Source organism: Engystomops pustulosus, chromosome 2 (assembly GCF_040894005.1).
Source record: "Engystomops pustulosus chromosome 2, aEngPut4.maternal, whole genome shotgun sequence".
Lineage (NCBI taxonomy): Eukaryota > Metazoa > Chordata > Amphibia > Anura > Leptodactylidae > Engystomops > Engystomops pustulosus.
Genome location: NC_092412.1, coordinates 101,618,904 through 101,635,973, shown reverse-complemented (window position 1 = coordinate 101,635,973; position 17,070 = coordinate 101,618,904). Strand labels below are relative to the sequence as shown.

General features: G+C 38.8%; 1 protein-coding gene across 3 annotated transcripts in view; it reads left to right on the top strand.

Moving 5' to 3' along the window:
• Positions 1–17,070, top strand: part of AFF3 (ALF transcription elongation factor 3) — a 255,290-nt gene that overhangs the window by 61,946 nt on the left and 176,274 nt on the right. For all 3 annotated transcript variants that reach the window (XM_072135779.1, XM_072135780.1, XM_072135778.1), the window contains exon 3: positions 5,855–6,640. In XM_072135779.1, the coding sequence (XP_071991880.1) occupies positions 5,855–6,640 (786 nt within the window). The remainder of the gene's footprint in view (positions 1–5,854; positions 6,641–17,070) is intronic.

Here is a 17,070-nt window from a genome sequence, read left to right as displayed (position 1 = left end):
GTCTGCATAGCATTATTCTTTAGTATTTAACAGTTTTGCAAAGATATCTTAATTACATTTAACATTGATAACATTTGCAGAGACTTTGTAATTATTTTGTCTAGGGTGTGTAGTGACTGATCTCCAAACAGTTGTTTTTGCTAATCAACCTATTGCATTCTATTTCTAGGCTACCTACACTTGAGTCAGAAGCATTGTACAAATAGCATTAAAGTAAATGAGAATTTAAGAAATCCTTATATCTCTGTCCATATATATTACATAGGTTTCCAGCAAGGACAAAACTACCACCAAAGCAGCAATAACAGTTGCTATGGGCCCAATGTATCAGGGGGACCCAGAAGACCAGGCTAGTTGGCACACTATTGCTGTGTGATGAATTCCCATCACATTCATTTTTTTCAGACATAAATATCTAACAATATGGTTGGAGATTAGAAAAGCAAGTGGAATTGGATCCGAAGTTCAGAAAGACTTTGTCACAAATGTGCATTTCATGGCAATTATTGAAAAAAATATTTTCCTAAAATGGTGACTAACACAATACTAAAGGTGCCACACACTGCTGATACACCTACATCTACCTTACTAGCTGGTGTGTTAAGCCTGTGTTATAGGGCTGTGTAGCCTTGTAAAGTAAGCAGCCTCTTCACCTTTTTGCCAAAGCACTTTAATACAGATCCTAAAAGCTTTACTTGTTGGGTTATGTAGCCTGTTAAAGTTTGGGGTTTCATCACCTGTTTGAATAAACACTGTAATACACCATCAAGGACGAAATATATGAGAGTGCAACTCCGGCCCCCAAGAGCCCTGTCTGTTTGCCTCTGCGCATCCTAGGTGATATTGGCGAATCACAAACACAAATCATTATTGATAGGGAGGTTACAGGGCAACTGCAGTCGAAAAGGCACTGGATTCATAATTTCAGTTATCACATATATACCCATGTAGTGGGGAGCAAATTTTCCAGACTGAACTTTAAGACGCAAGTAACCATACTTGTCCCCCCCCAAAAGATATTCAGGACCCGGAGACCATCTTTTATTGGCCTGACGTTGTTGTGAGTCTTGGGCTTTAGACAGGTTTGAGAGACCCTGGGCCCAAACTGAGCTCAGTTGTTGAAGTTTCATTTCAGTGGAAGGGTTAAAAGATTAATTGGGGGACATGTATCTTTATTTATGCTAGTTAAACTGTTTCATTTTTCTCATTTAGTTGTTTTTGTGACTTTTTACTGCAACTTTTGCTGTCGGTTTTCAAGTACACCTTGGTCTGGACCTTGTGCAGTGCACCTTATATATCTATTACCCTGTTTTTTGAAAATTCATTAATTTTTGCATTTATATAATTTTTTTTAATGTATTGGTTACTTCTAAGGCTGCGGTCACACGTGGCATTTTGGTTGCATTTTGAAACAACAGCTGAGGAGAGGTTTGCCTAATTACATTACTGTTAACATTTGTGTTTACAAAACGCAATGTAATCACAATGTTAACACATGTTTTAACATCATGTTTACTATACATTTTGTAAATGCAAATGTTAACAGTGATGTTAGTAGGCAAATCACCTCTCCTCAGCTGTTTCAATGTCTTTCAAAACACAATGGGGCACATTTATCAAGCTGTCTGAAAGTCAGAATATTTCTGGTTGCCTATGGCAACCAATCATAGCTCAGCTTTCATTTTACCAGTGTTCACGAATATTTAAAAGGGGCGCTATGATTGGTTGCCATGGGCAACTAGAAATATTCTGACTTTCAGACAGCTTGTTAAATTTGCCCCAATGTGTGACCTCACCCTTTGACCGCAGCCTCGTGTGTCGTCATCTCCCTTGGGTGTGACTAGACTGCTTAAAAATGCAGGACACACCCTCAAATCCAACATTTACAGTAGTGTCCACTCCTGTATATAACTCCCCCTCACATGGCTTGTGTCCATGTGGAATTGAGACTCAAAAAGACCTTATCTGCCAAGTGCCAATAGTAACTAATATTCAGTACTATTACAAGCAGGTCTCATATACTGTAGTATATGGACATAAATATCGCCCACCCAATATGTTAGCTAATCTCAACCTAGACAAAGAGAAAAGCATACAGTTTCATATATCCTACTGCTTAATTTTTATTAACTCTTTCAGTGCTGTATATTTAAAAAATAATTCAAATCTGACATTGTTTATTCCAATAAAAATGTTCTGCCTTTAATTCATCCTACTAATATAAAAACTTTTTTCTCAGGATAAATACGCATACAGAGATACCAAATTTATAGGGTTTATATTTAATAACCTTCTTTTGGGGAAATATTTTTGGGAAAAAAACACTTTTTGCACCGACACCTTCCAAGGACCATAACGTAAAATTTTTTGTTAGTGGGGTTTGGTGAGGGCTTGTTTTTTTTGCAAAAAAGACCTGCATATTTTGTTTGTACACACTAGGAGTTCATAAAGACTTTTGATTGTGAATAATAGAATTTTTTTTAATGGATTATGAAAATGTCATACAGGATAAATAGTATTAATGTTTTATAGCTTGTGTTGGTATGTGTGGAAATAAAAAATGTATGGTTTTTTAAATTTTTTAAAGGGGTGAGCGACTTTTTGTGTGTTGGATTTTTTTTGTTAACTTTTTGCAGAGTTTATTATTTCTTAACTTTTTTAAATCTCACTTTTATCCACAAGGGGACATTAACATGAGATTGTTTGATCTCTGTAGTGCAGTGCATTATATCTTCCCTGACAGCCATCTATGAGGCCAGGCCACACAAGCAGCCCTGGTGTCCTTCACCATTGCAACACCAACAATTGCTGCTGCAGGGTGCCGATGTGTGGCAGAGAAAGCTTGCTCCCTCTGCACCCGCTTACACAGCTTGGGCCCTGTTTAACCTTTTCCGATCTCAGGCATTGTACCGGGGTAGGTTATGATAAACAGCAGGGAGCTAGGTCCTGCAGTCTTCTTTTGATGCGGCACCACAGAAAGGTGTCATATCAGAAGAAGGATCTTTAATAACCTCTGTAAAAAAAAGGCAGTCATTAAGGGGTTAAAATTTATTTCTAGTGTTTTAGTCTAGTCTAAACTTTTTTTTTATAAGCAACATACTTATTTTGGTATTTTGGAAATCTACCATCTGATTTATACCTTATAAATCCTTCACCAACATAACCCTGGTGAAGGATCATGCCCTGTAATCATTTTTATGGTCAACCTAAATGTTGACCATGTTTTAAAAATATGCTAATGACCTGCAAGTGCTTTGGAAGGTGTCTGATTACCTGTTCTGCATGAGCTTGGAGAGGCCGTGGTGGTGCCCCCTAGAGCACTTGCAGATCATTAGCATATTTTTCAAACATAATTTTTATTATTTGTATAATTAAAAGGGCAAATTAAAGGATTCTGCTGCTTGATATGAATGACATGCTAGATTTCCTTTAAGGCTTAGCCCGTGTGCCATAGAATTCAGTCCGTTCAAGTTAAAATTCAGGGTTCAGAATCTATACCAACTAATAACTGGTCTGAAGTAGACTCCACAGTTGTAAACTTCTCCAGATAAATAATCCAGCTTGATTTAACTAGCGCAGAACAAGACTGTGTAGTATTGCATTGGTCCATGCACCAACACTTTGGTAAATCTCCCCCATATATGTGTAACTAAATTAAATGTAAATATTTGTTACTTAAAAGTTCTAAAATGTTATGCTATATTAGGAAGATTATTAAGTTCTGTGTTTGAAATTATTGTTGAGAAAACTGAACTAAGCTAATATATCAGCTTTCGGTTGCATAGGACTAAAAATTTCACTAATTTTACCTATGTCTACTGGGGGCTTTGTGATTATTGACTACTGGAGGCTTTGTGACTGTTGGATACTGGGGGGGGCTGTTTGACTTTTGGCTACTTCATACTGTGTAACTATTGGCAATAGGGGACAGCATGACTGGCTACTGTTGCCTGAATTCAATATTGACTACTGGGAGCTCTGACTCTGAAAGGTAGCAGCAATGTGCAGTGATTATAGATGAGTGAACCCAAATTTTAAGTTCGGTATCATTCATTCGGCAGCTCCTCCTATCCCGGACATGTTGCTTGATGAGCTGCAGAGCAGCCAATCAGGCAGCTTTATGCCACTGTAATGGTCCAGGCATGTCCATATAGTCAATCACAGCCATGCCCCTTTGCTAGGGGCATAAAGCCACCTGATTAGCTGCTCAGCAACCTATCCAGCAACATGTCTGTGTTAGACAGAGCTGGCAAACGGAGTTCTGGTCCGGTCATCTCTAGCAATAATGGAAACAGACATATACACTTCAGTTGCTTTAAAATAGTGCTTATAACAAAATTCATGACAAATACATTCGGATCAAAATACATTTTTTGGAAAAAAATCTCATCTCTAAATATTATCAATACATACTTTTCAAGGTAAGTTACTACTTACTACCATGCTGCACCTATACATTTTATTGTATAAAAAGCCTGACAATTGGTGGCAATTCTTATGCTTTAATCACTGTATGTGGGCATGCCGAGGCGCAGACATACCATTATGTGGGTGTCAGCCTGTGATAATTTCCTAAACAAGGAAAACCCTGTCTATTTTAGAAATATTTAGAAAAAGAATCATACATTAGCGACATCAAATCAAGTAAACAAAGTAACACATGAATAAGGATAATAATTTATTTTCAAAATAGAAATCGTATATATATCAATATTTGTAGTAATGCAGCTGAATAATCTCATCCTACCCATTTCTATGACATGACTGTTTTAAATAGCAATTTGCATAATTAACACCCACACAGAATAGAAATGTGCTCCACAGTGAAGGTTGTGTTGACCTATTTTAAAGTACCGGTATTTTCAATCTATTAGAAGTACAGAAGCTCAGATTACACTATAAGGATTAGAGACTTTGGGTGACTGTTACCAGGTCTGATAAGAAATTACTCCAGCTAAATGTATCCTGTAAGCAGAAGGTGAAAAATGCAGACTATTGTAACTTTTAATATCTTTTTAAAATCTTATGAATGCTAAAAAGCATCTCTTCTGTTTTTGGATAAATATGATTACTATAACAACATGTAATGAATAATAAACCAATGTTCACCCTTCTCCGTTGCAACGTAAAGCAATGTACCAATGGGCCTTGATTGATATGCAGAGACAGGTCACGCATTTTATTGTCTAGGAAAATACTGATTAAATGATGAATTATATGATGGACCGTAGAACGGGGCATATTATGTGGGAACAAGACATGAACATATTTCATGCAAGGTGAATACAGCTATAAGTTTATTAGGAACTCTGCTCCTGTACTTTGGTTAAAAATGAACTTTAATCTTTAAGTGAATCTGGTGCTCTGACGTTGTCACCGGATCCCCTCCAAGTTCTTACACATCCCTGTAGCATCCTGTTTTGCAATCGACGCTCCCCTGAACCTCATCGGGGAGCGGAGATCGGTTCCCATGATCTGGTTTTTGCAGTGCAAAAATTGTATTGCAGTATATGGTTTCTGTGCAAAAATGCCATATACTGCAATACAATACACAATTTGTTACGCAGAAAATAAACCCTCACACAGCTCTGTACATGGAAAAATGAAAAAGCTATGGATTTTTGAAGGTGGAGAGCGAAAAATTAGCAAAAAAACCCTGCGTCCTAAAGGGGTTAAGGATGCAGCCATTTTGTAGATTAAGCTTTCACCCCATTTTTCTTTAATCTGACATGTGTCGCTTTATATGGTTATAACTTTTGAACATCTAAACTTACCAGAGTTGTTGGACCCTCACCGACTTGAAACTAGTTGTGTATGGATATCTTTGTTAACATTTTTTCACCCTTTTTTTCAGACCATTAAGGAAGATGAGCTTTCAACCCGTATACAAAGTACACTTGGAAATTACGATGAAATGAAAGACCTTTTGATTGAAAGATCCAACCAAAGTCATCTAGTAGGTATTCCAAAAATTGAAGCAATTGGTATCCCTGACGAGAACAAAGAGGAACATTGCCCACAGAATACGACTGAAAGCCATTACTCAATTTGTCATACTGTACAGATTGGAATCACACCTGTAACAAATACCTTAAACAACCGGGCCACCATGGACTGGCAAAGAGTGGAAACAGAGGGACAAAAATCTTTAGGCAAAGCTAACCAGCGAACAATTGGCTCTCCTAATGATTTTAAATTTGGACAACAAAAACACAAAACTGAAAAAAATAAAGGCTGCTTAATGAGCCCAACATCCTCTAGAAATTCTAGTGACCATCATGTGAACATTTTAACTTGCATGATGGACAAGCCTCTCAATAGACAGGTACCAAAAGTAGATTGCAGTCCAGAAGTGGACATCCCCAACAAACAAAAGACTTGCAACACACGTAGAAATAGTTCACATTGCTTGCAGAACTTTCCAGCTTCTATTGTCTCTAAACTAAATCCTATTCAGCAAAAGCCAACAGCATATGTCCGACCAATGGATGGTCAAGATCAAATACCCAATGAATCACCAAATCTAAAATTAACTAATGAATTGAACACACTCTTCCCATTATTCAGAGGACTCTCTAGAAAAGCAAACTCTGACAAGGTACCAAGTGATAAAAAAGATACTTCTCCAGAGCTTGAAGAGGTAGGTGTGATCTCATTTTATGTCATTATATATTGGTTTTATGTACTTAATTACAAAGCTAGGAGTGGTTGGATGGTTTGTTAGAGGCCATTTAAACATTTGAAATTACACAGATATGACAATAAATTCACTCTGACTCATTCGTTATATAATATGTGCTAGAAGAGTGTCCTAGTATGTACAAAGTTGCCTATGAATATACACAATGTATAAGAATATTTGGGTTCTGTATTAAAGACTGATAGCCTCCAGTAGTAGCATATTGAAACTCTACTTGCCTAAGCTCGAATCTTCTTGCCTAAGATTGACCTCAACTTGGTTTTGCTTTAATGCCAGAGCTGTCAATTGTTGTTAATAGATGGCCAATGCCTTTGAATGGCCCAGCTACATCAAATAATGCAAGGTAGTGACCTGCACTTATCTGGTGTTCCCCTAAATTCGTGCCCTACAAGGTCCCCTGACTGCTGTGATTGTACAGGTGGTCAATAATGTATGATTCTCTCTATTCTCAACATATTTGGATACGTGAACTGTTCCTGCCGTTTCATATGCTTATCTTAGAGGAGAATACACTAGTCATTATTTACTGTATAATAATCATCGCCACTAAATAATTACACTTGTAAAAAAAACACATATTAAGCAAAATCATGGAGATATTTTGCCATCTAAGTCACGCTTGCTCACTTGCTTAACTTGACATGTTCATAAGTTCCCAGAGATACAGGAATTCTGTCTCTGTGTTACCACAGAAAACCAATTTATCTGCAAGGAGAATAAACATCTGAGATTTGATTCTATGTCTCTCTTGGTTACCTTACTATGAAAATGGCTAACTTTCAAATTAAAGCTGGCACCAGCCAGTCTGGAGGAAATATATCCATCTTGTGTTTTGTGTAATGCATTACATGTTATTGTGACCAGTTCTTCAAATTAAATTAGAGATGGTCCATTCTTTCATTTAGTCCACCAGGACAAGTACTTTCATTATTTTATTAATTAGCAGCAGTTACATTGTGAACTAAGGTCTAATAACCAATTCATTCTTGCTACATGTCCTATCTTTTCTCGGCATACGGTGCAGTGCGCCATATATTCCTTCGGAGAGTTGGGGTGAGAGCTCCTCCTCTTCACCCGGGCGCCGACGTGTGCCCGCTATGCTATGGTACAGCTGGAACACGTTAGTGTGCATATAGCCTTTGTAGAGCTTTTATTATAATCGTATTTAAAGTGTAACTGTAACTTTATAAACGTTTTCCAATAGCTGCTATGTGTGTAATGATCTATGTGTCACTAAGTCACTGTAACTGTAGTGCATGTTAGTATGGATGTGAGGATGTAAAACTGACATTAAATTTATCTGTAAAGTTAGGGTCACATCTGTATTATTATTATTAGGATATTTAGCCTGAGCTTCTATGTACTGATTGGCTAGGCTGATAATAGTAATAATGGATGACAGAGCCTCATGGGAAATGAGGGAAAGCCTCTCTGTTCTCTGTGGCCTTAGCTGATGTTAAAACCAGGAAGTGCCCACCTACTTCAGGAAAAGCTGTAGAAAATTTCACAAAATGGGCTAATAGATACACCAGGATGTATTTCAGGCAAGGAATACAAAAGAAAAATTCTTCATTTAGCCATCTGGCTTCTGGCTCTAATACCTTTTTCATACTTCAGTATATTGATGTGGTGTAATTTTTTGCCAGACACCAGGAGTCTGGTAACAGATCGCCGTCCCCCAATGACTTCACAGGTGCCCACGCGCCGCCGAGATTTAAGTGCATTCAAGTATTTACAGGATTAACACCCGCTATCGGTTCCAACATCGGCTGAAGGTGTTATTGGAGGGTGCTGCAATACCTTGCACGGAGAGGGCTCATGCTGTAAAAAACACCACTGATTAAACACCACTGGATTCACTAGGAATTACTGTACATACTTGAGTATAAGTCGACTGCAGTATAAGCCAAGGCCACTAATTTTACCACAAATAACTGGTAAAATTTATTGACTTGAGTAGAAGTCTATGGTGGGAAATGCTTTAGTCACAGCCACCCTGAGTAATGAAATGCCCAGCAACCTTCCTCCACTAATGGAAATCCCAGCAGTCTCACCTAGTTATGAAGTGCCCCATGCAGCCCTTCCCCAGTAAAGAAATGTCCCTTACTCACCTGATGTTCCACATCACTCCTCTTCCTTCTTCTCTTCACGTGTAACAGAGTGGGCATAAACACGTTTATGCATTCTGCTCGCCAACGTACACTATGACATGGTGGTGTTGCTGCCGACGTCATACTGTGCGCCAGAATTCATAGACATGTCTCTGCCTGCTCTTTTACCCATGAAGAGAAGGAAGAGGAGCCGCGGGGAGCATCGGAATGGAAGTCTAAGTTTTTTTTGTAAACTTGTCTAAAAGCCGAGTCAGGATTTTTTGTGCAGAAAAACGCAGCTTATACTCGGTAGTATACACGACAATTCCTCATTCATTCAGTATGTACGCTCACAATAATGGTGAAGAGACATGCAACTGGATGATTTGTGCAGATTTTATGTTTAGAGGGGTTGTGTCTTCTAAAGGATAGGGGATATACCTCATCTACAGGATAGATTTAAGGAGAATGGCATGGGAGCGCAGAAAGACAGGACATTGAGCCCCATGCTGTCACTTGCCTACTTACAGGCCCCACCCTAAGCAGTGGGTAGTAACTGGACGCCATTTCCTCCATAAGTCACAGGCATGAAACAAGACAGAAATAGAGGTCGGGGTCTGTACAGTTTAGTACAGAATAGGAGTCAGAAAAAGGGCAGTCGATAGTACAAATCCGATATCAGAAAACCAGAGTAAGCAATAGAATACAATAGAATACAAGCACAGGTGAGAAATGAGCTGAGATATATAGTATAACCAGCAAGGTCTGATACACACATTTTAGGAATAATGTAATGGGGGATTTATCAAAGCCAAAAATGGAAACTTTCCGCACATTACGCTACCTCCATGCCAAGTTTGGAGAGGGGGGGCAAAAAGTAGACTGTGCCAGGTCATGGATTGGGTCTTGGATTTCTGGTGCATTAGCTATATCCTGCATCATTAGCTATAGCCTGCAGTCAAACACAGTTATAGTAACAGCCAGAACCTATTCATAAATCCAGCTTGACATACACGCCAAGGGGAACATCAGGCGATAGCGCACAAGCCAACAGCATTTGATCAACCCTTTAACGACCCGTGACGTAATAGCATGTCACAAGTCTGCTGTGGGTGCATGGAGAGGGCTCACGGGCTGAGCCCTCTCCATAGCCGGTAAGTCTTGGCTGCAATATGCAGCTAGCACCGATTGCGGGTGTTATCCCATACATCGCAGCGACTCCCTAGAAGTCATATAAATAAACAGTAAAAATAATAAACAAGTTAGGTATCGTCACGTCCAAAAATGCCCGATCTATCAAAATATAATAACGTTTTTTCACTGTGTTTAATCCCGTAACAGAACATGGCGCCCAAAGTTGAAAATAGCACTTTTTTTGCCATTTTGAAAAATCTCAGTGATCAGAAGGTCGTACAGTCCTAAAAATAGAAGCATTGATATTGTCATCAAAAATCACTAAAAATGACACCACCCATAGCTCCATACACCAAAGTATTAAAATTATTAGCGTCAGAAGACGGCAAAATTAAAAAAAAAAACTTTTGTACAGGTTTTAATTTTTGTAAATGTATGAAAAAATGAAAAAACCTACACAAATTTGTTATCCCCGTGTTCGCACCAACCCAAAGTATAAAATAGACATGTTATTTGGGGCGCATGGTGAAATCTGTAAAATTCAACCCAGCAAGAAAATAGTGTAAATGTGTTTTTTTACCAATTTCACTGCATTTGGAATATTTTTCCCGCTTCCCAGTACACGACATGGAATATTAAATACTATCACTATGAAGTGTAATTTGTTATGCAGAGACAGGAAGCTGACTAAATGGGTGTCAATGATGACAGGATGTCTTTAAGCCCTATGCATACGGATTAAGTGGTAGAATCTTGGATCTCCTACCAATCACACAAGTGTCCTTATTGGTAATGGACTCCCAGAGATAAATGATGTTGTCAAGTACATCCTCTTAAAATAAAATAATGTGATAATGTGGTGCTCAGGCCACAAAAAACATCACCCTCTATTCCAGGGGAATGTGTCAGAACTGGATTTGAACTTTAGTGATAATTTTCAATTTTATCTTTGTATTATATTCTGACCTTAATTAACAGCACCACAGCCATTACATTACAAAGCCATTACACACTTCCAATACACCAGCAATGTAATACTTTATCTAGCGTACAAAAGGGTCATTTATCAAAAGTGTTTGTGATGTTATAGCACATAGCAATATCATTAGTGAAATGACAGATACATAGTTAATGCAGTGGTACTTACAATTCTCTGCTTGGTCTAGAGCAGCTTAAAGGACATCTACCAGCAGATTACTGATGATAGAGTATCCTAATTAAACTGCTCGTTCCATCTAGTGGATGGGGGGACAGTTTTTTAGACATTTTGTTGCATCTTTATTAGCGAAATATTAACTCTGTTAAACAGTCGGAGGCACTCAGGTTGACCGCACCTGGGCACCTCTCGGATTCCCTGGCTTTTAATCTGGTGATAGATCACCTTTAAAGGGAACCTACCACCACGAATCTACCTAAAAGCATGCACATGCCGAAGATGTCAGGGTAGGAAGAACAAAGAGGATACTGGGTCGTGGAGTAGCCATGATGTGTAGCCTCATGTCCAGCTACTCCACGCCCCAGTAGCCTCTTTAGAAAATGTACATTTTAGAGCAATAAAGATTTTAAAGAGATAGCGGGGACGTGAGGATTATCTTTTAAAAGGACTCTCCTCAAGTCCAATACATGGACCTACCAGCCGTTTTACCTTATAGGTAGATTCTTGGCGGTAGGTTCCCTTTAATGTGCTGCTGAAGAGAGTGCTTCATAAAGGTATTTTTGAAAGCACTGCAGTACAAACCCTGCCTAGTCTTACACTTTTTTCATACTTAAAGTGGTCTTCCAACATATCCAACAAATGTGGGCTAGACTTAAAAAGAAACAAATAAATCTAGACTTCCATTTTGTGGCTGGCCAGTTCTAGACGAAATGTGGTCCTGGGCATTTATAGGTGCAATTAAATGTAGCCCTGACATTCAGCACCTTCACTCATAAGGAGTTACTCCTTTTCTTGCTAATTATCCCAATAGTGCAAAGTAAAAAAAAAAGATCAGTCAATTAAACAAATGGAGACTTGCCTCTTGGGGTTCAGGTGTAAGAAAACCCAGCAGTGACATTCTTCTAATGAACGTATAAGCAAAGTAAAATTGTTGAGAGTACAGTCATGTGCAGAAAAGCAAATATCAGTTATTTGTTGGATATTGTATAAAATAATAAAAGCTTTATTAATTGTTCCAGGCTGCCCACTCTAGTGTCTGTTTTTTGCAGGATTTTTTTTACTTTTCACTGCTGAGACCAGTTATTGGATTCTGTGGTCACATATTTCAATTAGATGTTATTTCTATAGAAGAGTAAGTAAGTACCTGGGGAAAGCATTGGAGAGATGAAACTAGAGTGACAGTGGATCTGATTGGACAACTAAATACCTTTAGTAAAGATAGATTGAGCCATAGATATGAAATATATATATATATATATATATATATATATACATATATAGTTTATTTTGAACTATAACATAATCTTTAATTAGGAAATTATTTTACTTCTGCCACACTGAACATCATCCTAGTATGATAATATTGCGCATCTGTGCATTTGTTTTACTTTGAATAAATTCAGAACATGTTAATTAATAAACTCTGTTCCTTATTATGATACCAGCTGTTGGCATTGCTGTCATTACTCTTGTGCTCAGCTGTCTGCCCAATGAATGTTTTTCACATGAAGTCATTTGCATCAATATGTGCTGCAGCAGACTGCAAGCTACTATTTATTCTATTTTCTACCATTCCTCCCGTGTGATTTCATGTGATGTTGTGTTAAAGCACACAGTGAGGGTGCGTTCACATGTGGCAGTAACACATGCGTTTTCAAACGCATCAGAACAGCTGAGAAGAGGAGATTTTTATTTTTATTCAATCACTTATTTATTTGCCATTATACTCTATGGAAGCTGCATCCTATCTGCAGACCACAACTTTCCTGTGCAAAGAGAACTGCTCAAAGAGTTTGCACTAGGGCCGGTGCCAGCACTGGGCATACCTGGGCAAGTGTCGGGGCCCACTGAGGCTCTGTCACCCGGGGACCTACTGAAACCTGGAGCCGACCCTGGGTTGCACTGTATATACCTCTGTGCTGTGTGTGCAGCATCTGATGCCATTCATTAGAGCTGATGGGGAGCCTGAGCTCTGTATTTATTTGTGCATTTAGACTTTCATACATAATAATTTTTTTACTATATTTAAACTTCCAAACAGCTCTGCTACATACCATTCCTGATATGTAATTGGGTAAACTGAAGCAAGTGATTGAGCTTTTTACATGCTCCCGGGACTGATATTCTACTGCTACTCAGCATGAGCTTTTATGTGCTAGTAACTCCTTCCCCCACCTTCCTCTCCTCTTCTCCGTCTAGATACGGATTCCCATGGCAGCAAACCAAGCCAGAGGGAAGAGGTAACTGCTAGTTCCTAGCCTTCTAGCTGACACCCGGCTGCAGATAGCTAATGAGTGTATAGAATTACTTATTTTGGCTTAGTGCAGTGCTAGGCAAAAGTTTCTGTACTTTAGAGTTATACTTTAACTAAGATCTTCATATTTTACTGTGGGTTTTCTACTAGCCCTGTCAATTTTATGTTAGTCTACTTTTGTCTTTTCTACATTTCTCCTACCTTGGCTTTAATATTGGTTCTGACTTAGATGGGGACAGCATACAGATCATGACTGTTCTCATCTCTGGGTCTTTAGAAAATATGCAGAACTCCGCTTTGGTCATATGGCTCCTCAAGTAGAGTTCCACTGTGTGTATGTACTGCCAACAATAATTCAACACTCCAAAGTTGAAGACAATCTTGAATAAGTTTCAAATAATGTGCTTATTATAATTATCACTGTACCAAATATATGAAACATTGTCCCAAATTTTATTAATTTAGTACAAATTACACCATTGCAGATTCCCACAAAACAGATTTTGTAAATTCTCCTTCTAATAAATTTCCACTTCTGAGCCATTCTGGTACAAAACAGCAGACTGGAGTAAGCAGCCGACTGGTAGGAGACATTGGGGCACATTTACTTATGCGGTCCTGTCGGGATCCACCAGTGCGTTCTCCGTCGAGGATTCGGGCCTTCCGGCAATTCACTGAGGTAGTGCGCCCGATGTTCACCAGGGGTCGCTGCTGCGGCGAGGTCCGGCGGAGTTCGCCAGAGTTCACCAACCTATCCTGGGTGCATTTTTAAAAAAATACCACTGTTTTTCCGAATCCATCGGCCACGCCCGCGAAAAACCTGGGAAAAATTCAGGGAAAAACGGCGCAAATCGGTAATATTCGGGAAACCCGACGAAAAGAGCGATTCGGCCCCTTAGTAAATGACCCCCAAAATAGTAGAATATTATCCAGCATTACATTATAACAGAGCGTTCATATCATGTTCAATGAGTGACTACTCAACAATGGAAAGTATGGGGAGAATTCATCATATGAATCATATTTTTTGCACCACGTATGATTAAGGCCATGTTCCCTCACCCCTGTATTCTGGCAGATATATCAGGTTTTTTTTAAATGAATGCAGGTACACCCCATGCCCAACCACTCCGCCGGCGGCCATGCCCCTCTAGGCCCCTTCCATGGCCACATGGCGTGGAGGTGGTGTAGTCACTCATGGAGCCATGAGTAAGATTTTGTCTAAACGTGCAGGCTTTGTCTAGCTTTTACCCACATATTGGCCCATTCTGAATATCGCCTGCATTATGTTTTAATGTGAAAATAAAGTAAAAGTTTTTATACGAGGAATACTTGTAGCGTGTTTAGTTGATTCTTTGAACTATTTTATTTCAGTGCTTCTACACCATAAACTAGTGTAGAACTAATAAATCTCTCCCTATCTTCCTATGAGGTGGCGAGTATACATGTCACAGGTCTTGAGTGTGCCGGTACAATAGCAAGGACAAAAGAGTAGGAATTTTGTAAACTCCACCCCTCAAATTTAGCATATTTGGGTGGAGCTTAAAGAGGGCTTTCAACCACCCTTCTCCAACCCTAACTCTTTGAATCCTCTAATAAAATTTTTGTCTATTCCTGACCATCCGCAAGTAATTAATTTCAATATATATTGATCTGTACTGTCAAAAGGGCGGAGCCAGACTGTCTGCTTCAGCTCAGGATCATTACCATCTTAAAGTAGAGAGCTTAAATATCATCAGGGTAGCTTAAGTTTGCATTACACCACCAAATGTTTGGTCCCTGGCTCTACTTGCCAAAGAGTAGACATAAAAACTGACATTGATTGCTGAGGAATGATGGCTACAACTATGCTAGAAAGAGTGGAGCACCAACTTTAAAGGAGGATGACAATGGAGGTGGTGAAAGGTCCTCTTCACTGTTCTTCGTTTATCAAATTTCAGTGAAGGGGAAAATAGAAGAAGAGTCATGTAGAGGCATAAAAATAAGAGGGAAGCCATGAGGGACCTAGAAAAGAGAGTGGATCACTGTATGCAATTAGAAAGAAGATGGAAAGAAAGTTAACACTTAATTAACAAGATCTAACGGGACAAGCAGATACAAGCGGGCAAATGGATCACTGCAGAGAGTCACAAATGCAGTCAGGGGCGTAACTACAGCGGTAGCACCCATAGCTGCCGCTATGTGCCAGGGGGGCCCCGTCATCCGACCTGACACTAAGGAATGAAGAATGTGCACCATTATCTACATATTATGTTGCACATTGTGGTATATATATTGTTTATGTGTGTGTATCTGTGATGTGTATATGCTGTATGTGAATATGGTGTATTGTGTGTATAAATACAGTACATTATGTGTGTATCCAAGCTGTATGTCTGTATATGGCACTGTATGTGTGTATATGTGATGTGTGTATGCTCTTTTGTGTGTAACAGTGTATAAATCTGTATGTATGAGTGATGAACTGTATGTTTATGTATACAGGCAGTCCCCGGGTTACGTACAAGATGGGGTCTGAAGGTTTGTTCTTAAGTTGAATTTTTATGTAAGTCGAAACTGTATATTTTATAATTGTAGATCCAGAAAAAAAAATTTTGGCCCCAGTGACTATTGGAGTTTAAACATTTTTTGCTGTAATGGGACCAAGGATTATGAATAAAGCTTCATTACAGACACCTTACAGCTCATCATTGCAGCCTGGGACTATAGTAAAGCATTCAGAAAGCTTCACCAGAGGTCAGAGGGGTCTGTCTGTAACTATGGGTTGTCTGTAAGTCGGGTGTCCTTAAGTAGGGGACCGCCTGTATAGGATTGTAATATATGTATATTTTAAGCCGACAGGGGGTCCCCTTCAGAAGTCTGCTATAGGCCCCTGACTCTCCTAGTTATGCCATTGAGTGCAATAAGTAGCAATAAGAGCTCAATACCTTGAATTAACCATTGCTTTGCTGCTACAGAGTATGACTATCCAATTGAAAAAAAACAACATAAACCAAAGGGCAGGACATAGATTGAGGATACTGCTATAAAATGAAGAGGTCACATTTGCTTGACTATTGAATCCCTCTTGCTTGGATCACTCATTCATTCAGTAACCACCTATGACATCAATTTCTATTCAGTTAAAAGCACATCACCATGCAGAAGCCATGTACCAAAGAAGGTTAAACACAGCCAAACGCTCATTTTATAATTCTCAGATTATATCAAATGAATAAAAGGTTATGGAGTCATACAGCATTTATACACCAAATACAGGCAGTCCCAGGTTACGTACAGGATAGGTTCTGTAGGTTTGTTCTTAAATTGAATTTGTATGTAAGTCGGAACTGTATATTTTATCATTGTAACCCCAGACAGAATTTTTTGGTCTCTTTGACAATTGGATTTTAAAAATGTCTGATTGTCATAAGAACCAGGATTAATAATAAAACTTAATTACAGATACATTTTATAACTGTTATAGCTGTTTATTGTAGCCTAAGGCTAAAGTACAGTAAGTACAGTACTTAAGCAGGGGACCGCCTGTAGTGAAGGGCAATATTAAATAATCTGGCTAATTTTAAATTCTTCTATCTGAGGAAAAGATAAACTATTAACACATTATCATGAGTTTTAGTTTATCTGCCCTTTTTTCGGTAAGCATTATGCTGTACTTCTTAAACAGTTCTAGGGCTAGTCTCCCATGAGAATTGCTTGGATGAAGATTAGAGATGGCAGTTCATGAAATTAATGA